Below are 23,585 nucleotides of genomic sequence, written 5' to 3'. Positions count from 1 at the left end.
GAGGGAGAGAGAGAGGGGGTGGAGGAGAGGGAGTGAAAGGGGTGGAGGAGAGGGGAGTGAAAGGGGTGGAGGAGAGGGAGTGGAGAGAGAGGGGTGGAGGAGAGGGAGTGAAAGGGGTGGAGGAGAGGGAGGGGTGGAGGAGAGGGAGTGAAGAGAGGGGGGTGGAGGAGAGGGAGTGAAAGGGGTGGAGGAGAGGGAGTGAAAGGGGTGGAGGAGAGGGAGTGAAAGGGGTAGAGAGAGGGGTGGAGGAGAGGGAGTGACAGAGAGAGAGAGGGGTGGAGGAGAGGGAGTGACAGAGAGAGAGGGGTGGAGGAGAGGGAGTGACAGAGAGAGAGAGGGGTGGAGGAGAGGGAGTGAAAGGGGTGGAGGAGAGGGATTGAAAGGGGTAGAGAGAGGGGTGGAGGTGAGGGAGTGACAGAGAGAGAGAGGGGTGGAAGAGAGGGAGTGGCGGAGAGAGAGAGGGGTGGAGGAGAGGGAGTGACAGAGAGAGAGGGGTGGAGGAGAGGGAGTGACGGAGAGAGAGAGGGGTGGAGGAGAGGGAGTGAAAGGGGTGGAGGAGAGGGAGTGAAAGGGGTAGAGAGAGGGGTGGAGGAGAGGGAGTGACAGAGAGAGAGAGAGGGGTGGAAGAGAGGGAATGGCGGAGAGAGAGAGGGGTGGAGGAGAGGGAGTGACAGAGAGAGAGAGGGGTGGAGGAGAGGGAGTGACGGAGAGAGAGAGGGGTGGAGGAGAGGGAGTGAAAGGGGTAGAGAGAGGGGTGGAGGAGAGGGAGTGACAGAGAGAGAGATGGGTGGAAGAGAGAAAGTAGGTCACCAGTTAGGAGACTAACCTGAGGTAACTGTGTGTTTTGGGTGAACTATCCCTGTAGCTTGACCTACCTACAAACAGTCCACCCACGCCGTTCTCAGCCACAATCTTGGTCATCACACTGAGAGTAGAGGAGGAGGCCTTGGACGACACTGCAGAGACATGACAACATAGCTGGGTTAGTAGTACAGGATCACTACACATCAACACATCACTAAAGATCATAAGGATGATTCCATGAATCAGGTGATCAGCCTGGAGTTCTATACCCACAATTCATAGCCTGGAGTTCCCCTATCTCCACCTGCCTCCTGGTCTTCACAACGTCGAAGGGAAGAGTTACTATGGAAGCAATCTGAAGGAAGACATAAACAAGGGTTAGAAATCACACTTATTTGACAATGCTGCCCTCTAGCAGTATTAGATGGAATAACACCATGTCAGCACAGAAGAAGAGTTACTTACAGAGCTAGAATAACATTAGAAAGGTACAACAAACTATATCAGATATTCAATGTTCAATATATCTAGGTGCTCTACTAGACAGAACAGTTTGAGTTGAGCTGAGAGGACAGCTAGAAGACTCACTGATCCAGACACAGCTCCGGAAATGAAGGTGATGGCAAACGTTGGCTCTCTGATGTTGTTGTGCTTACACAGCCACGCCTTCCCCTTCTCATAGTTATACCAGTACATGGCTGAGGAGGAAACAGACAATATGGAACTCCTGTTATCAAACACTAAGAAGGAGAGAGAACAGTGGGCTAGAGAGAAGAGAGAGCGAGAGGGAGAAATAGAGAATGTTGTATACCTGAGATAGACATTGTGTTGTTTCTACCTGAGAGAGATATAGTGATAGACATGGTGTTGTGTCTACCTGAGAGAGATATAGTGATACACATGTGGTCCTTCTGTAGCTCAGTTGGTAGAGCATGGCGCTTGTAACGCCAGGGTAGTGGGTTTGATTCCCGGGACCACCCATACGTAGAATGTATGCACACATGACTGTAGTAATAGACATGGTGTTGCGTCTACCTGAGAGAGATATAGTAATAGACATGGTGTTATTTCTACCTGAGAGAGATATAGTAATAGACATGGTGTTGTTTCTACCTGAGAGATATAGTAATAGACATTGTTGTTTCTACCTGAGAGAGATGGAGCTAGACATTGTGTTGTGTCTACCTGATAGATATGGTGTTGTGTCTAACTGAGAGAGATATAGTAATAGACATGGTGTTGTGTCTACCTGAGAGAGATATAGTGATAGACATGGTGTTGTGTCTACCTGAGAGAGAGATATAGTGATAGACATGGTGTTATTTCTACCTGAGAGAGATATAGTAATATACATGGTGTTGTGTCTACCTGAGAGAGATAATAATAATAATATATGCCATTTAGCAGACGCTTTTATCCAAAGCGACTTACAGTCATGTGTGCATACATTCTACGTATGGGATATAGTAATAGACATGGTGTTGTGTCTACCTGAGATATAGTGATAGACATGGTGTTATTTCTACCTGAGAGAGATATAGTAATATACATGGTGTTGTGTCTACCTGAGAGAGATATAGTAATAGACATTGTTGTTTCTACCTGAGAGAGATGGAGCTAGACATTGTGTTGTGTCTACCTGAGAGATATAGTGATAGAAATTGTGTTATTTCTACCTGAGAGAGATATAGTGATAGATATGGTGTTGTGTCTACCTGAGAGAGATATAGTAATAGACATGGTGTTGTTTCTACCTGAGAGAGATATAGTAATAGACATGGTGTTGTGTCTACCTGAGAGAGATATAGTAATAGACATGGTGTTATTTCTACCTGAGAGAGATATAGTGATTAACATGGTGTTGTGTCTACCTGAGAGAGATATAGTGATTAACATGGTGTTGTGTCTACCTGAGAGAGATATAGTGATAGACATGGTGTTGTGTCTACCTGAGAGAGATATAGTAATAGACATGGTGTTATTTCTACCTGAGAGAGATATAGTGATAGACATGGTGTTATTTCTACCTGAGAGATATAGTGATAGACATGGTGTTGTGTCTACCTGAGAGAGATATAGTGATAGACATTGTGTTGCGTCTACCTGAGAGAGATATAGTGATAGACATGGTGTTATTTCTACCTGAGAGAGATATAGTGATAGACATGGTGTTATTTCTACCTGAGAGAGATATAGCGATAGACATTGTTGTTTCTACCTGAGAGAGATGGAGCTAGACATTGTGTTGTGTCTACCTGAGAGATATAGTGATAGAAATTGTGTTATTTCTACCTGAGAGAGATATAGTGATAGACATTGTGTTATTTCTACCTGAGAGAGATATAGTGATAGACATTGTGTTATATACCTGAGAGAGATATAGTAATAGACATGGTGTTGTGTCTACCTGAGAGAGATATAGAAATAGACATGGTGTTGTGTCTACCTGAGAGAGATATAGTGATAGACATGGTGTTGTGTCTACCTGAGAGAGATATAGTGATAGATATGGTGTTGTGTCTACCTGAGAGAGATATAGTAATAGACATGGTGTTGTGTCTACCTGAGAGAGATACAGTGATAGACATTGTGTTATTTCTACCTGAGAGATACAGTGATAGACATGGTGTTATTTCTACCTGAGAGAGTTATAGTGATAGATATGGTGTTGTGTCTACCTGAGAGAGATATAGTGATAGACATGGTGTTGTGTCTACCTGAGAGAGATATAGTAATAGACATGGTGTTGTGTCTACCTGAGAGAGATATAGTAATAGACATGGTGTTATGTCTACCTGAGAGAGATATAGTGATAGACATGGTGTTATGTCTACCTGAGAGAGATATAGTGATAGACATGGTGTTGTGTCTACCTGAGAGAGATACAGTGATAGACATTGTGTTATTTCTACCTGAGAGATACAGTGATAGACATGGTGTTATTTCTACCTGAGAGAGTTATAGTGATAGATATGGTGTTGTGTCTACCTGAGAGAGATATAGTGATAGACATGGTGTTGTGTCTACCTGAGAGAGATATAGTGATAGACATTGTGTTATTTCTACCTGAGAGAGATACAGTAATAGACATGGTGTTATTTCTACCTGAGAGAGTTATAGTGATAGACATGGTGTTGTGTCTACCTGAGAGAGATATAATGATAGACATGGTGTTGTGTCTACCTGAGAGAGATATAGTAATAGACATGGTGTTGTGTCTACCTGAAAGAGATATAGTAATAGACATGGTGTTGTGTCTACCTGAGTGAGATATAGTAATAGACATGGTGTTGTGTCTACCTGAGAGAGATATAGTAATAGACATGGTGTTGTGTCTACCTGAGAGAGATATATTAATAGACATTGTGTTATTTCTACCTGAGAGAGATATAGTGATAGACATGGTGTTGTGTCTACCGGAGAGATATAGTGATAGACATTGTGTTATTTCTACCTGAGAGAGATATAGTAATAGACATGGTGTTTTGTCTACCTGAGAGAGATATAGTAATAGACATGGTGTTGTGTCTACCTGAGAGAGATATAGTGATAGACATGGTGTTGTGTCTACCTGAGAGAGATATAGTAATAGACATTGTGTTATTTCTACCTGAGAGATATAGTGATAGACATGGTGTTATTTCTACCTGAGAGAGATATAGTGATAGAAATTGTGTTATTTCTACCTGAGAGAGATATAGTGATAGACATTGTGTTATTTCTACCTGAGAGAGATATAGTAATAGACATGGTGTTTTGTCTACCTGAGAGAGATATAGTGATAGACATGGTGTTGTGTCTACCTGAGAGAGATATAGTGATAGATATGGTGTTGTGTCTACCTGAGAGAGATATAGTAATAGACATTGTTGTTTCTACCTGAGAGAGATGGAGCTAGACATTGTGTTGTGTCTACCTGATAGATATGGTGTTGTGTCTACCTGAGAGAGATATAGTAATAGACATGGTGTTGTGTCTACCTGAGAGAGATATAGTGATAGACATTGTGTTATTTCTACCTGAGAGAGATACAGTGATAGACATGGTGTTATTTCTACCTGAGAGAGTTATAATGATAGACATGGTGTTGTGTCTACCTGAGAGAGATATAGTAATAGACATGGTGTTGTGTCTACCTGAGAGAGATATAGTAATAGACATGGTGTTGTGTCTACCTGAGTGAGATATAGTAATGGACATGGTGTTGCGTCTACCTGAGAGAGATATAGTAATAGACATGGTGTTATTTCTACCTGAGAGAGATATAGTAATAGACATGGTGTTGTTTCTACCTGAGAGATATAGTAATAGACATTGTTGTTTCTACCTGAGAGAGATGGAGCTAGACATTGTGTTGTGTCTACCTGATAGATATGGTGTTGTGTCTAACTGAGAGAGATATAGTAATAGACATGGTGTTGTGTCTACCTGAGAGAGATATAGTGATAGACATGGTGTTGTGTCTACCTGAGAGAGATATAGTGATAGATATGGTGTTGTGTCTACCTGAGAGAGATATAGTGATAGACATGGTGTTGTGTCTACCTGAGAGAGATAATAATAATAATATATGCCATTTAGCAGACGCTTTTATCCAAAGCGACTTACAGTCATGTGTGCATACATTCTACGTATGGGATATAGTAATAGACATGGTGTTGTGTCTACCTGAGATATAGTGATAGACATGGTGTTGTTTCTACCTGAGAGAGATATAGTAATATACATGGTGTTGTGTCTACCTGAGAGAGATATAGTAATAGACATTGTTGTTTCTACCTGAGAGAGATGGAGCTAGACATTGTGCTGTGTCTACGTGAGAGAGATATAGTGATAGACATGGTGTTGTGTCTACCTGAGAGAGATATAGTGATAGACATGGTGTTGTTTCTACCTGAGAGAGATATAGTAATAGACATGGTGTTGTGTCTACCTGAGAGAGATATAGTAATAGACATGGTGTTGTGTCTACCTGAGAGAGATATAGTAATAGACATGGTGTTATTTCTACCTGAGAGAGAGAGATGGAGCTAGACATTGTGTTGTGTCTACCTGATAGATATGGTGTTGTGTCTAACTGAGAGAGATATAGTAATAGACATGGTGTTGTGTCTACCTGAGAGAGATATAGTGATAGACATGGTGTTGTGTCTACCTGAGAGAGATATAGTGATAGACATGGTGTTATTTCTACCTGAGAGAGATATAGTAATATACATGGTGTTGTGTCTACCTGAGAGAGATAATAATATATGCCATTTAGCAGACGCTTTTATCCAAAGCGACTTACAGTCATGTGTGCATACATTCTACGTATGGGATATAGTAATAGACATGGTGTTGTGTCTACCTGAGAGAGAGATATAGTGATAGACATGGTGTTATTTCTACCTGAGAGAGATATAGTAATATACATGGTGTTGTGTCTACCTGAGAGAGATATAGTAATAGACATTGTTGTGTTGACATTGTGCTGTGTCTACCTGAGAGAGATATAGTGATAGACATGGTGTTGTGTCTACCTGAGAGAGATATAGTGATAGACATGGTGTTGTGTCTACCTGAGAGAGATATAGTGATAGACATGGTGTTGTTTCTACCTGAGAGAGATATAGTAATATACATGGTGTTGTGTCTACCTGAGAGAGATATAGTAATAGACATTGTTGTTTCTACCTGAGAGAGATGGAGCTAGACATTGTGCTGTGTCTACGTGAGAGAGATATAGTGATAGACATGGTGTTGTGTCTACCTGAGAGAGATATAGTGATAGACATGGTGTTGTGTCTACCTGAGAGAGATATAGTAATAGACATGGTGTTGTTTCTACCTGAGAGAGATATAGTGATAGACATGGTGTTGTGTCTACCTGAGAGAGATATAGTGATAGACATGATGTTATTTCTACCTGAGAGATATAGTGATAGACATGGTGTTATGTCTACCTGAGAGAGATATAGTGATTAACATGGTGTTGTGTTCTACCTGAGAGAGATATAGTAATAGACATGGTGTTATTTCTACCTGAGAGAGATATAGTGATAGACATGGTGTTATTTCTACCTGAGAGATATAGTGATAGACATGGTGTTGTGTCTACCTGAGAGAGATATAGTGATAGACATTGTGTTGCGTCTACCTGAGAGAGATATAGTGATAGACATGGTGTTATTTCTACCTGAGAGAGATATAGTGATAGACATGGTGTTATTTCTACCTGAGAGAGATATAGCGATAGACATTGTTGTTTCTACCTGAGAGAGATGGAGCTAGACATTGTGTTGTGTCTACCTGAGAGATATAGTGATAGAAATTGTGTTATTTCTACCTGAGAGAGATATAGTGATAGACATTGTGTTATTTCTACCTGAGAGAGATATAGTGATAGACATTGTGTTATATACCTGAGAGAGATATAGTAATAGACATGGTGTTGTGTCTACCTGAGAGAGATATAGAAATAGACATGGTGTTGTGTCTACCTGAGAGAGATATAGTGATAGACATGGTGTTGTGTCTACCTGAGAGAGATATAGTGATAGATATGGTGTTGTGTCTACCTGAGAGAGATATAGTAATAGACATGGTGTTGTGTCTACCTGAGAGAGATACAGTGATAGACATTGTGTTATTTCTACCTGAGAGATACAGTGATAGACATGGTGTTATTTCTACCTGAGAGAGTTATAGTGATAGATATGGTGTTGTGTCTACCTGAGAGAGATATAGTAATAGACATGGTGTTGTGTCTACCTGAGAGAGATATAGTAATAGACATGGTGTTGTGTCTACCTGAGAGAGATATAGTGATAGACATGGTGTTGTGTCTACCTGAGAGAGATATAGTGATAGACATGGTGTTATGTCTACCTGAGAGAGATATAGTGATTAACATGGTGTTGTGTCTACCTGAGAGAGATACAGTGATAGACATTGTGTTATTTCTACCTGAGAGATACAGTGATAGACATGGTGTTATTTCTACCTGAGAGAGTTATAGTGATAGATATGGTGTTGTGTCTACCTGAGAGAGATATAGTGATAGACATGGTGTTGTGTCTACCTGAGAGAGATATAGTGATAGACATTGTGTTATTTCTACCTGAGAGAGATATAGTAATAGACATGGTGTTGTGTCTACCTGAGAGAGTTATAGTGATAGACATGCTGTTGTGTCTACCTGAGAGAGATATAATGATAGACATGGTGTTGTGTCTACCTGAGAGATATAGTAATAGACATGGTGTTGTGTCTACCTGAGAGAGATATAGTAATAGACATGGTGTTGTGTCTACCTGAGTGAGATATAGTAATAGACATGGTGTTGTGTCTACCTGAGAGAGATATAGTAATAGACATGGTGTTGTGTCTACCTGAGAGAGATATATTAATAGACATTGTGTTATTTCTACCTGAGAGAGATATAGTGATAGACATGGTGTTGTGTCTACCGGAGAGATATAGTGATAGACATTGTGTTATTTCTACATGAGAGAGATATAGTAATAGACATGGTGTTTTGTCTACCTGAGAGAGATATAGTGATAGACATGGTGTTGTGTCTACCTGAGAGAGATATAGTGATAGACATTGTGTTGCTCTACCTGAGAGAAATATAGTGATAGACATGATGTTATTTCTACCTGAGAGATATAGTGATAGACATGGTGTTATTTCTACCTGAGAGAGATATAGTGATAGAAATGGTGTTATTTCTACCTGAGAGAGATATAGTGATAGACATTGTGTTATTTCTACCTGAGAGAGATATAGTAATAGACATGGTGTTTTTCTACCTGAGAGAGATATAGTGATAGACATGGTGTTGTGTCTACCTGAGAGAGATATAGTGATAGACATGGTGTTGTGTCTACCTGAGAGAGATATAGTAATAGACATTGTGTTTCTACCTGAGAGAGATGGAGCTTCTACCTGAGAGAGATATAGTGATAGACATGGTGTTGTGTCTACCTGAGAGAGATATAGTGATAGATATGGTGTTGTGTCTACCTGAGAGAGATATAGTAATAGACATGGTGTTGTGTCTACCTGAGAGAGATACAGTGATAGACATTGTGTTATTTCTACCTGAGAGATATAGTGATAGACATGGTGTTATTTCTACCTGAGAGAGATATAGTGATAGATATGGTGTTGTGTCTACCTGAGAGAGATATAGTGATAGACATGGTGTTGTGTCTACCTGAGAGAGATATAGTGATAGACATTGTGTTATTTCTACCTGAGAGAGATACAGTGATAGACATGGTGTTATTTCTACCTGAGAGAGTTATAGTGATAGACATGGTGTTGTTATCTACCTGAGAGAGATATAATGATAGACATGGTGTTGTGTCTACCTGAGAGAGATATAGTAATAGACATGGTGTTGTGTCTACCTGAGAGAGATATAGTAATAGACATGGTGTTGTGTCTACCTGAGTGAGATATAGTAATAGACATGGTGTTGTGTCTACCTGAGAGAGATATAGTAATAGACATGGTGTTGTGTCTACCTGAGAGAGATATAGTAATAGACATTGTGTTATTTCTACCTGAGAGATATAGTGATAGACATGGTGTTATTTCTACCTGAGAGAGATATAGTGATAGAAATTGTGTTATTTCTACCTGAGAGAGATATAGTGATAGACATGGTGTTTTGTCTACCTGAGAGAGATATAGTGATAGACATGGTGTTGTGTCTACCTGAGAGAGATATAGTGATAGACATTGTGTTGTGTCTACCTGAGAGAAATATAGTGATAGACATGATGTTATTTCTACCTGAGAGATATAGTGATAGACATGGTGTTATTTCTACCTGAGAGAGATATAGTGATAGAAATTGTGTTATTTCTACCTGAGAGAGATATAGAGACATTGTGTTATTTCTACCTGAGAGAGATATAGTAATAGACATGGTGTTTTGTCTACCTGAGAGAGATATAGTGATAGACATGGTGTTGTTTCTACCTGAGAGAGATATAGTGATAGATATGGTGTTGTGTCTACCTGAGAGAGATATAGTAATAGACATTGTCTACCTGAGAGAGATGGAGCTATAGTGTCTACCTGATAGACATGGTGTTGTGTCTACCTGAGAGAGATATAGTAATAGACATTGTGTTGTGTCTACCTGAGAGAGATATAGTAATAGACATGGTGTTATTTCTACCTGAGAAAGTTATAGTGATAGACATGGTGTTGTGTCTACCTGAGAGAGATATAATGATAGACATGGTGTTGTGTCTACCTGAGAGAGATATAGTAATAGACATGGTGTTGTGTCTACCTGAGAGAGATATAGTAATAGACATGGTGTTGTGTCTACCTGAGTGAGATATAGTAATAGACATGGTGTTGTGTCTACCTGAGAGAGATATAGTAATAGACATGGTGTTGTGTCTACCTGAGAGAGATATAGTAATAGACATGGTGTTGTGTCTACCTGAGAGAGATATAGTAATAGACATTGTTGTTTCTACCTGAGAGAGATGGAGCTAGACATTGTGTTGTCTACCTGATAGATATGGTGTTGTGTCTAACTGAGAGAGATATAGTAATAGACATGGTGTTGTGTCTACCTGAGAGAGATATAGTGATAGACATGGTGTTGTGTCTACCTGAGAGAGATATAGTGATAGACATGGTGTTATTTCTACCTGAGAGATATAGTAATATACATGGTGTTGTGTCTACCTGAGAGAGATAATAATAGTTTAGATTTTAGACATCATGTGTGCATACATTCTACGTTATATTCTACCTGAGAGAGATATAGTGATAGACATGGTGTTATTTCTACCTGAGAGAGATATAGTGATAGACATGGTGTTATTTCTACCTGAGAGAGATATAGTAATAGACATTGTTGTTTCTACCTGAGAGAGATGGAGCTAGACATTGTGCTGTCTACCTGAGAGAGATATAGTGATAGACATGGTGTTATTTCTACCTGAGAGAGATATAGTGATAGACATGGTGTTGTGTCTACCTGAGAGAGATATAGTAATAGACATGGTGTTGTGTCTACCTGAGAGAGATATAGTAATAGACATGGTGTTGTGTCTACCTGAGAGAGATATAGTAATAGACATTGTTGTTTCTACCTGAGAGAGATGGAGCTAGACATTGTGTTGTGTCTACCTGATAGATATGGTGTTGTGTCTAACTGAGAGAGATATAGTAATAGACATGGTGTTGTGTCTACCTGAGAGAGATATAGTGATAGACATTGTGTTATTTCTACCTGAGAGAGTTATAGTGATAGACATGGTGTTGTGTCTACCTGAGAGAGATAATAATGCCATTTAGACGCTTTTATGGTGTCATGTGTGCTACCTGAGAGGATATAGTAATAGACATGGTGTTGTGTCTACCTGAGAGAGATATAGTGATAGACATGGTGTTATTTCTACCTGAGAGAGATATAGTAATGGACATGGTGTTGTGTCTACCTGAGAGAGATATAGTAATAGACATGGTTTCTACCTGTTGTGTCTACCTGAGAGAGATATAGTAATAGACATTGTGTTATTTCTACCTGAGAGAGATATAGTGATAGACATGGTGTTGTGTCTACCGGAGAGATATAGTGATAGACATTGTTGTTATTTCTACCTGAGAGAGATATAGTAATAGACATGGTGTTGTGTCTACCTGAGAGAGATATAGTGATAGACATGGTGTTGTGTCTACCTGAGAGAGATATAGTGATAGACATGGTGTTGTGTCTACCTGAGAGAGATATAGTAATAGACATGGTGTTGTGTCTACCTGAGAGAGATATAGTAATAGACATGGTGTTATTTCTACCTGAGAGAGATATAGTGATAGACATGGTGTTATGTCTACCTGAGAGAGATATAGTGATTAACATGGTGTTGTGTCTACCTGAGAGAGATATAGTGATAGACATGGTGTTATTTCTACCTGAGAGATACAGTGATAGACATGGTGTTATTTCTACCTGAGAGAGTTATAGTGATAGATATGGTGTTGTGTCTACCTGAGAGAGATATAGTGATAGACATTGTGTTGCGTCTACCTGAGAGAGATATAGTGATAGACATGGTGTTATTTCTACCTGAGAGAGATATAGTGATAGACATGGTGTTATTTCTACCTGAGAGAGATATAGCGATAGACATTGTTGTTTCTACCTGAGAGAGATGGAGCTAGACATTGTGTTGTGTCTACCTGAGAGATATAGTGATAGAAATTGTGTTATTTCTACCTGAGAGAGATATAGTGATAGACATTGTGTTATTTCTACCTGAGAGAGATATAGTGATAGACATTGTGTTATATACCTGAGAGAGATATAGTAATAGACATGGTGTTGTGTCTACCTGAGAGAGATATAGAAATAGACATGGTGTTGTGTCTACCTGAGAGAGATATAGTGATAGACATGGTGTTGTGTCTACCTGAGAGAGATATAGTGATAGATATGGTGTTGTGTCTACCTGAGAGAGATATAGTAATAGACATGGTGTTGTGTCTACCTGAGAGAGATACAGTGATAGACATTGTGTTATTTCTACCTGAGAGATACAGTGATAGACATGGTGTTATTTCTACCTGAGAGAGTTATAGTGATAGATATGGTGTTGTGTCTACCTGAGAGAGATATAGTGATAGACATGGTGTTGTGTCTACCTGAGAGAGATATAGTGATAGATATGGTGTTGTGTCTACCTGAGAGAGATATAGTGATAGACATGGTGTTGTGTCTACCTGAGAGAGATATAGTGATAGACATGGTGTTATGTCTACCTGAGAGAGATATAGTAATAGACATGGTGTTGTGTCTACCTGAGAGAGATACAGTGATAGACATTGTGTTATTTCTACCTGAGAGATACAGTGATAGACATGGTGTTATTTCTACCTGAGAGAGTTATAGTGATAGATATGGTGTTGTGTCTACCTGAGAGAGATATAGTGATAGACATGGTGTTGTGTCTACCTGAGAGAGATATAGTGATAGACATTGTGTTATTTCTACCTGAGAGAGATACAGTGATAGACATGGTGTTATTTCTACCTGAGAGAGTTATAGTGATAGACATGGTGTTGTGTCTACCTGAGAGAGATATAATGATAGACATGGTGTTGTGTCTACCTGAGAGAGATATAGTAATAGACATGGTGTTGTGTCTACCTGAGAGAGATATAGTAATAGACATGGTGTTGTGTCTACCTGAGAGAGATATAGTAATAGACATGGTGTTGTGTCTACCTGAGAGAGATATAGTAATAGACATGGTGTTGTGTCTACCTGAGAGAGATATAGTAATAGACATTGTGTTATTTCTACCTGAGAGAGATATAGTGATAGACATGGTGTTGTGTCTACCGGAGAGATATAGTGATAGACATTGTGTTATTTCTACCTGAGAGATATAGTGATAGACATGGTGTTATTTCTACCTGAGAGAGATATAGTGATAGACATGGTGTTGTGTCTACCTGAGAGAGATATAGTGATATACATTGTGTTGCGTCTACCTGAGAGAAATATAGTGATAGACATGATGTTATTTCTACCTGAGAGATATAGTGATAGACATGGTGTTATTTCTACCTGAGAGAGATATAGTGATAGAAATTGTGTTATTTCTACCTGAGAGAGATATAGTGATAGACATTGTGTTATTTCTACCTGAGAGAGATATAGTAATAGACATGGTGTTTTGTCTACCTGAGAGAGATATAGTGATAGACATGGTGTTGTGTCTACCTGAGAGAGATATAGTGATAGATATGGTGTTGTGTCTACCTGAGAGAGATATAGTAATAGACATTGTTGTTTCTACCTGAGAGAGATGGAGCTAGACATTGTGTTGTGTCTACCTGATAGATATGGTGTTGTGTCTACCTGAGAGAGATATAGTAATAGACATGGTGTTGTGTCTACCTGAGAGAGATATAGTAATAGACATTGTGTTATTTCTACCTGAGAAAGGTATAGTGATAGACATGGTGTTGTGTCTACCTGAGAGAGATATAATGATAGACATGGTGTTGTGTCTACCTGAGAGAGATATAGTAATAGACATGGTGTTGTGTCTACCTGAGAGAGATATAGTAATAGACATGGTGTTGTGTCTACCTGAGAGAGATATAGTAATAGACATGGTGTTGTGTCTACCTGAGAGAGATATAGTAATAGACATGGTGTTGTGTCTACCTGAGAGAGATATAGTAATAGACATTGTGTTATTTCTACCTGAGAGAGATATAGTGATAGACATGGTGTTGTGTCTACCGGAGAGATATAGTGATAGACATTGTGTTATTTCTACCTGAGAGAGATATAGTAATAGACATGGTGTTTTGTCTACCTGAGAGAGATATAGTGATAGACATGGTGTTGTGTCTACCTGAGAGAGATATAGTGATAGACATGGTGTTGTGTCTACCTGAGAGAGATATAGTGATAGACATTGTGTTGCGTCTACCTGAGAGAAATATAGTGATAGACATGATGTTATTTCTACCTGAGAGATATAGTGATAGACATGGTGTTATTTCTACCTGAGAGAGATATAGTGATAGACATGGTGTTGTGTCTACCTGAGAGAGATATAGTGATAGACATTGTGTTGCGTCTACCTGAGAGAGATATAGTGATAGACATGGTGTTATTTCTACCTGAGAGAGATATAGTGATAGACATGGTGTTATTTCTACCTGAGAGAGATATAGTGATAGACATTGTGTTATATACCTGAGAGAGATATAGTAATAGACATGGTGTTGTGTCTACCTGAGAGAGATATAGTAATAGACATTGTGTTATATACCTGAGAGAGATATAGTAATAGACATGGTGTTATTTCTACCTGAGAGAGATACAGTGATATACATGGTGTTATTTCTACCTGAGAGAGATATAGTGATAGACATGGTGTTGTGTCTACCTGAGAGAGATATAATGATAGACATGGTGTTGTGTCTACCTGAGAGAGATATAGTAATAGACATGGTGTTGTGTCTACCTGAGTGAGATATAGTAATAGACATGGTGTTGTGTCTACCTGAGAGAGATATAGTAATAGACATGGTGTTGTGTCTACCTGAGTGAGATATAGTAATAGACATGGTGTTGTGTCTACCGGAGAGATATAGTGATAGACATTGTGTTATTTCTACCTGAGAGAGATATAGTAATAGACATGGTGTTGTGTCTACCTGAGAGAGATATAGTGATAGACATGGTGTTGTGTCTACCTGAGAGAGATATAGTAATAGACATTGTGTTATTTCTACCTGAGAGAGATATAGTGATAGACATTGTGTTATATAGCTGAGAGAGATACAGTGATAGACATTGTGTTATTTCTACCTGAGAGAGATATAGTAATAGACATGGTGTTGTGTCTACCTGAGAGAGATATAGTGATAGACATGGTGTTGTGTCTACCTGAGAGAGATATAGTAATAGACATGGTGTTGTGTCTACCTGAGAGAGATATAGTGATAGACATTGTGTTATATACCTGAGAGAGATATAGTAATAGACATGGTGTTGTGTCTACCTGAGAGAGATATAGTGATAGACATGGTGTTGTGTCTACCTGAGAGAGATATAGTAATATCCATGGTGTTGTGTCTACCTGAGAGAGATATAGTGATAGACATTGTGTTATATACCTGAGAGAGATATAGTAATAGACATGGTGTTGTGTCTACCTGAGAGAGATATAGTAATAGACATGGTGTTGTGTCTACCTGAGAGAGATATAGTAATAGACATGGTGTTGTGTCTACCTGAGGGAGATATAGTAATAGACATGGTGTTGTGTCTACCTGAGAGAGATATAGTAATAGACATTGTGTTGTTTCTACCTGAGAGAGATGGAGCTAGACATGGTGTTATTTCTACCTGAGAGAGATATAGTGATAGACATTGTGTTGTTTCTACCTGAGAAGGGCACGTCTCTAAGCAGTGTGGGTCCCCAGCCCCTCCAGAGAGACTGCCAGCCCTCGTTGCGTACTGCAGAGTGGATAACCTCACTCAGCTCCCTGTACGAACTTCTCTGGGACTGCATCTTAGTACGGATCAGCTCCAACGGACTGATCACTGTCACAGAGCCCACTGACTCACAGAGAGAAAGAGAGAGAGAGCGAGAAAACACTTATAAGCACTACACACAGAAAGAGCAGTTAAGCAGAGCAGTTAAACACATACATTTATTTCTCACATGAAAAGGAGGCCATAATTATATAATGGCGCTGGAGAAGATGGCTGATGTTTTACGCGCTCCTAACCAACTGTTTTTTTGTTATTTTTTTGTAACAGATTTTTCTACTTATTTTGTATATAATGTTGCTGCTACCGTCTCTTAAGTCCGAAAATAACTTCTGAACATCAGAAGAGCGATTACTCACCACCAACTGGTAGGCGCTTTTTTTCCCTTTAACGAGCCCGACAAGCATGACGTGAAGGACATACTGCTTTCCCAGGAACAGGCCCAAATCCCCGTCATTTGCGTGAAGAGAAGACGGAGAAAAAGAGGGCGAAGGTCGGGCTGCTTTCTGAGAATTCGTTGGCCTTCCTTTCTACTAGCTAACGTGTAATCATTGGAAAATAAAATCGACAACCTACGAGGAAGATTAAACTACCAACGGGACATTAAAAACTGTAATATCTTATGCTTCACGGAGTCGTGGCTGAATAACGACATTATCAACATACAGCTGGCTGGTTATATGCTGTTTCGGCAGGATAGAACAGCGGTGTCTGGTAAGACAAGGGGTGACGGACTATGCATATTTGTAAACAACAGCTGGTGCAGAATATCTAAGGAAGTCTCAAGGTTTTGCTCACTTGAGGTAGAGTATCTCATGATAAGCTGTCGACCACACTATCTACCTAGAGAGTTTTCATCTGTATTTTTCGTAGCCGTCGACATACCACCACAGACCAATGCTGGCACTAAGACCGCACTCAATGAGCTGTATTCCGCCATAAGCAAACAGGAAAACGTTCATCCAGAGGCGGTGCTCCTAGTGGCCGGGGACTTTAATGCAGGGAAACTTAAATCTGTTTTACCTAATCTACCAGACGAGCTAAACTACTTCCATGCTCGCTTCGAGGCAAACAACAATGAAACATGCCTATAAGAGCACCAGCTGTTCCGGGCAACTCTGCAGCCAATGTGAGCAAGACCTTTTAAACAGGTCAACATTCACAAGGCCAGACGGATTACCAGAACATGTACTGTGAGCATGCGCTGACCAACTGGCAAGTGTCTTCACTGACATTTTCAACCTCTCCCTGTCCGAGTCTGTAATACCAACATTCTTTAAGCAGACCAGCATAGTCCCTGTGCCCAAGGACAGTAAGGTAATCTGCCTAAATGACTACCGACCCATAGCACTCACATCTGTAGCCATGAAGTGCTTTGAAAGGCTGGTCATGGCTCACATTAACACCGGAATGCCGGAAACCCTTGTCCCATTAAAATTGGCATACCGGCCTAACAGATCCACAGATGATGCAATCTCTATTGCACTCCACACTGCCCTTTCCCACCTGGACAAAATTAACACCTTTGCGAGAATGCTATTCATTGACTACAGCTCAGCGTTCAACACCATAGTGCCCTCAAAGCTCATCAATAAGCTAAGGACCCTGGGACTAAACACCTCCCTCTGCAACTGGATCCTGGACTGCCTGACGGGCCGCCCCCAGGTGGTAAAGGTAGGTAACAACACATCCGCCACGTTGATCCTCAGCACTCAGGGGTGCGTGCTCAGTCCCCTCCTGTACTCCCTGTTCACTCATGACTGCACGGCCAGGCACGATTCCAACACCATCATTAAGTTTACCGATGACACAACAGTGGTAGGCCTGATCACCAACATCGACGAGACAGCCTATAGGGAGTAGGTCAGAGACCTGGCCGTGTGGTGCCAGGACAACAACCTCTCCCTCAACATGATCAAGACTAAGGAGATGATTGTGGACTTCAGGAAAAGGAGGACCAAGCACACCCCATTCTCATCAACGTGGCTGTAGTGGAGCAGGTTGAGAGCTTCAAGTTCCTTGGTGTCCACATCACCAACAAACTAACATGGTCCAAGCACACCAAGACAGTTGTGAAAAGGGCACGACAAAACCTATTTCCCCTCAGGAGACTTGGCATGGGTCCTCAGATCCTCAAAAGGTTCAACAGCTGCACCATCGACTGGTTGCATCACTGCCTTGTATGGCAACTGCTCGGCCTCCGACCCGCAAGGCACTACAGAGGGTAGTGTGTACGGCCCAGTACATCACTAGGGCCAAGCTTCCTGCCATCCAGGACCTCCTATACCAGGCGGTGTCAGAGGAAGGCCCTAAAAATTGTCAAAGACTCCAGCCACCCTAGTCACAGACTCTTCTCACGGTTACTGCACGTCAAGCTGTACCAGAGCGCCAAGTCTAGGTCCAAGAGGCTTCTAAACAGCTTCTATCACCAAGCCATAAGACTCTACTCAAATGGCTACCCATTTTAATGAATTTATTTGCAAATTATGGTGGAAAATAAGTATTTGGTCACCTACAAACAAGCAAGATTTCTGGCTCTCACGGACCTGTAACTTCTTCTTTAAGAGGCTCCTCTGTCCTCCACTCGTTACCTGTATTAATGGCACCTGTTTGAACTTGTTATCAGTATAAAAGAAACCTGTCCACAACCTCAAACAGTCACACTCCAAACTCCACTATGGCCAAGACCAAAAAGCTATCAAAGGACACCAGAAACAAAATTGTAGACCTGCACCAGGCTGGGAAGACTGAATCTGCAATAGGTAAGCAGCTTGGTTTGAAAAAATCAACTGTGGGAGCAGTTATTAGGAAATGGAAGACATACAAGACCACTGATAATCTCCCTCGATCTGGGGCTCCATGCAAGATGACCCCCGTGGGGTCAAAATTATCACAAGAATGGTGAGCAAAAATCCCAGAACCACATGGGGCGACCTAGTGAATGACCTGCAGAGAGCTGGGACCAAAGTAACAAAGCCTACCATCAGTAACACACTACGCCGCCAGGGACTCAAATCCTGCAGTGCCAGACGTGCTTAAGCCAGTACATGTCCAGGCCCGTCTGAAGTTTGCTAGAGAGCATTTGAATGATCCAGAAGAAGATTGGGAGAATGTCATATGGTCAGATTAAACCAAAATATAACTTTTTTGTAAAAACTCAACTTGTTGTGTTTGGAGGACAAAGAATGCTGAGTTGCATCCAAAGAACACCATACCTACTGTGAAGCATGGGGGTGGAAACATCATGCTTTGTGGCTGTTTTTCTGCAAAGGGACCAGGACGACTGATCCGTGTAAAGGAAAGAATGAATGGGGCCATGTATCGTGAGATTTTGAGTGAAAACCTCCTTCCATCAGCAAGGGCATTAAAGATGAAACGTGGCTGGGTCTTTCAGCATGACAATGATGCCAAACACACCACCTCGGCAACGAAGGAGTGGCTTCGTAAGAAGCATTTCAAGGACCTGGAGTGGCCTAGCCAGTCTCCAGATCTCAACCCCATAGAAAATCTTTGGAGGGAGTTGAAAGCCCGTGTGGCCCAGCAACTGCCCCAAAACATCACTGCTCTAGAGGAGATCTGCATGGAGGAATGGGCCAAAATACCAGCAACAGTGTGTGAAAACCTTGTGAAGACTTACAGAAAACGTTTGACCTCTGTCATTGCCAACAAGGGGTATATAACAAAGTATTGAGATACACTTTTGTTATTGACCAAATACTTATTTTCCACCATAATTTGCAAATAAATTCATTAAAAATCCTACAATGTGATTTTCTGGATTTTTTTTCTCATTTTGTCTGTCATCGTTGAAGTGTACCTATGATGAAAATTACAGGCCTCTCTCATATTTTTAAGTGGGAGAACTTGCACAATTGGTGGCTGACTAAATACTTTCTTGCCCCACTGTGTATATACTGTGTTTCTTGCCCCACTGTGTATATATCATCATTTTTTATTTTATTAAAGTACTTAGTAAGAAGAAGAATATGGCAACTACTGTCTAATAATAACAACATTTAAATAATTATTATGATAATAAAATATAATTACATTAACAGCATAAAAAGTTGTTGCACAACTACTAATAGGCTTATAACTAATAACAACTACTGCTACAACTACTAATACAACTAAGTACCTATAATATCGAGTATACATCTAATTCGCTAAGTAAGGTCTTGGTTGTGTTTTGATAGATGAGGTCACCATAGTCTAGGATAGGAAGCAGCAGTTGTGTTACTAAGGTCTTTCTAGTGGATAGACAAAACAATGTTATTCACTCTATCACTATTTATCGCTCTCAAGTATACATCACCACAGTGACCTGTAAGCTCAGAGGTCAGCTCACCTCTGGCGAGGGCGCCTGCTAGTAGAGGTGCCTCCTCAGCGTGTGACCCCATCCTGACCCTCAGGGCAGCACGCAGTTGGTCGTAACACGTGAAGTAGATCACTGTCGCCGGGACCGCCATGATACTGCAAGAAGCATTAACAGAGATGCAAATCTAATGTTTCCTCAAGAACCCTGACTCATTGAAATCAGGCATTACAAACAAGAAACCAACATCAACAGATGAAATATCCATAAACAACGAATAAAATGAATCAGCTTTTACCATATCAGACACAAATCAGATGGGTACAAACAAGAGGTACAAATAAAATGTTCCCAAATTAATCAACAGCCCATGACTCAGCCGTTACCACACCGCTCAGACACAAATCCAGGACTGAGAGATTTAAAATAAAACATAAACAAAACAAATATCGATAAACCCTGAGTCTACAAAATCACAGTGTCCATCCGTACTGCTCGATACAAATGAGCAGAACAATGGGAAACAATCGTAAACAACTGAATTATCAATAGACTATGAGTTTGCTGAATCACAGCGGGCCAGCCACTCAAGACACAGCTGACCATATATCAGTGCTGAAGGCAAGTAAGCAGTGTGAATTAGTAATGAGGCAGAGTAACGGCAGACTTCAGACTCACAGGGTTGGAGGGAGGCCGCTCCATAACGACTTGATACCTTCCCTGCGGACTATCTTAATAAAGGCATCCTGCAGAGAGAGGGTCAAAGAACCAGAGAAATAACTAATGCATGATACTGATGTACATGTACATTATAAATGCTTAAGGGTTGTACTGAATGTGGATCTCTCGTTCGTCTATACCGTTCATTCAGCACACTGTTGATGTCTGACTGCCGACACTTTTGTGCAATTCTACATGTAAAATCGGTTCACACTCGGTTCGCAAACCGAGTGTTCGCACTCCTGCACTGGTCAGGAGAAATTTTGGACCATTCCTCTTCACAAAACTGTTTCAGTTCAGCAATATTTTTGGATGTCTGGTCTGAACCGCTCTCTTGAGGTCATGCCACAGCATCTCAATTGGGTTGAGGTCAGGACTCTGACTGGGCCACTCCAGAAGGTGTATTTTCTTCTGTTGACGCCATTCTGTTGTTTATTTACTTCTGTCTTTTGGGTCATTGTCCTGTTGCATCACCAAACTTCTGTTGAGCTTCAATTGGCGGACAGATAGCCTTACATTCTTCTGCAAAAAGTCTTGATAAACTTGGAAATTCATTTGTCCGTCGATGATAGCAAGCTGTCCAGGCCCTGAGGCAGCAAAGCAGCTCCAAACCATGATGCTCCCTTAACCATACTTAACAGATGAGGTTTTGATGTTGGTGTGCTGTGCCTTTTTTTCTCCACACATAAGTGTTGTGTGTTCCTTCCTTCCAAACAACTCAACTGTAGTTTCATCTGTCCACAGAATATTTTGCCAGGAGCTCTGTGGAACATCCAGATGCTCTTTTGCAAACTTCAGATGTGGAGCAATGGGTTTTTTGGACAGCAGTGGCTTCTTCCGCGGTGTCCTCCCATGAACACCATTCTTGTTTAGCGTTTTACATATCATAGACTCGTCAACAGAGATGTTAGCATGTTCCAGAGATTTCTGTAAGTCTTTAGCTGACACTCTAGGATTCTTCTTAGCCTCATTGAGAATTCTGCGTTGTGCTCTTGCAGTCATCTTTGCAGGACGGCCACTCCTAGAGAGAGTAGCAACAGTGCTGAACTTTCTACATTTATAGACGATTTGTCTTACCGTGGACTGATGAACATCAAGGCTTTTAGAGATACTTTTGTAGCCCTTTCCAGCTTATGCAAGTCAACAACTCGTATTCTTGGGTCTTCTGAGATCACTTTTGTTCGAGGCATGTTTCACATCAGGCAATGCTTCTTGTGAACAGCAAACTCAAATTTTTTTAGTGTTTTTTACTGGGCAGGGCAGCTCTAACCAACATTTCAAAACTTGTCTCAATGGTTGTACTCCTGGTTAGCTGACTCCTGACTCCAATTAGCTTTTGGAGAAGTCATTAGCCTAGGGGTTCACATACTTTTTCAAACCTACACTTTGAATGTTTAAATGATGTATTTAATATAGACAAGAAACATACAATCATTTGTGTGTTATTAGTTTAAGAAGAGTGTGTTTGTCTGTTGTTATGATAATTCTTAAGGGTTCACATACTTTTTCTTGCCACTGTACATCTTTATAATGCTTGTGGTTAGCATTCAATGGGTCCATCACTTGAGGCTGGTTCCAAGTCCCACTGGTTGTGGCGGTCATGAAATTTTGTCAGCCAGTGATTGTCAAGCAAATAACAGCCGGTCTAACGGTAATTGACAGTTAATTAACATAAACACATTTAACATCTCCTGTCTTCCACACAGCCTATAAGCTGCTGATGCAGACCTTTGGAACATCTACATTTTAAAAAGTCTAATAAATCCATGTAATATAGCCTACACCATCACAATAAATCCATGTAATATAGCCTACACCATCACAATAAATCCATGTAATATAGCCTACACCATCACAATAAATCCATGTAATATAGCCTACACCATCACAATAAATCCATGTAATATAGCCTACACCATCACAATAAATCCATGTAATATAGCCTACACCATCACAATAAATCAATGTAATATAGCCTACACCATCACAATAAATCCATGTAATATAGCCTACACCATCACAATAAATCCATTATTTATTTTAGAAGGGTCTAAAGAAATATGATATGATGAAAATGTAGTCTATTTCAGAAGAACAGAATAGAATACTCTGAGTTGTCCTTATGTTAGGTCCTGATCTGGCTATGCCATATGGCTGTGGGATACACTAGTTCATTTAGCAGACAAGATTTGCTTGGAATTCCTTGGCATTACTTTATATTACCATTAGCTTAATAGCTTAATAAAATAGAAAGGATATTTTCTCCGAATGATTTGAGGGAGTGAACACATGCTGCTATTCTGTGTTAAGCGGTTAACGAAGAAACAGGTAATCCAATTTGCTTAATTTAGAGTTATTTATGTAACTTTAGTTGTGATTCAAACATTGCTTTTTAAAATTTTTAAATTGTATTTTTATTTTTTACCCCCTTTTTCGTGGTATCCAATTGTTAGTAGTTACTGTCTTGTCTCATCGCTACAATTCCCATATGGGCTCGGGAGAGACGAAGGTCGAGAATCTTGCCTCCTCCGAAACACAACCCAACCAAGCTGCGCTGCTTCTTAACACAGCGTGCATCCAACCTGGAAGCCAGCCGCAATGTGTCGGAGGAAACACCGTGTGCGATGAGACAAGGATATCCCTACCGGCCAAAACCTCCCTAACCCGGACGACGATACATTCTAAGGCTGCAAGAAGTAACTA

At 40.5% G+C, this 23,585-nt stretch overlaps 1 protein-coding gene across 1 annotated transcript in view; it reads right to left on the bottom strand.

Annotated features, from left to right (window-relative positions):
• Nucleotides 1–23,585, bottom strand: part of LOC118374507 (probable mitochondrial glutathione transporter SLC25A40) — a 28,141-nt gene that overhangs the window by 1,426 nt on the left and 3,130 nt on the right. The window contains exons 5-10 of the mRNA XM_052495543.1: nt 20,841–20,908; nt 20,196–20,320; nt 15,740–15,913; nt 1,393–1,502; nt 1,078–1,159; nt 876–956 (exon numbers count right to left, since the gene is read on the bottom strand). Of these exons, the coding sequence (XP_052351503.1) occupies nt 876–956; nt 1,078–1,159; nt 1,393–1,502; nt 15,740–15,913; nt 20,196–20,320; nt 20,841–20,908 (640 nt within the window). The remainder of the gene's footprint in view (nt 1–875; nt 957–1,077; nt 1,160–1,392; nt 1,503–15,739; nt 15,914–20,195; nt 20,321–20,840; nt 20,909–23,585) is intronic.

This window comes from Oncorhynchus keta, chromosome 34 (genome assembly GCF_023373465.1).
Source record: "Oncorhynchus keta strain PuntledgeMale-10-30-2019 chromosome 34, Oket_V2, whole genome shotgun sequence".
In the NCBI taxonomy this organism is placed as follows: Eukaryota; Metazoa; Chordata; class Actinopteri; order Salmoniformes; family Salmonidae; genus Oncorhynchus; species Oncorhynchus keta.
Note: the sequence above shows the minus strand (reverse complement) of the source record. Positions and strands in the feature narration are given on the sequence as shown.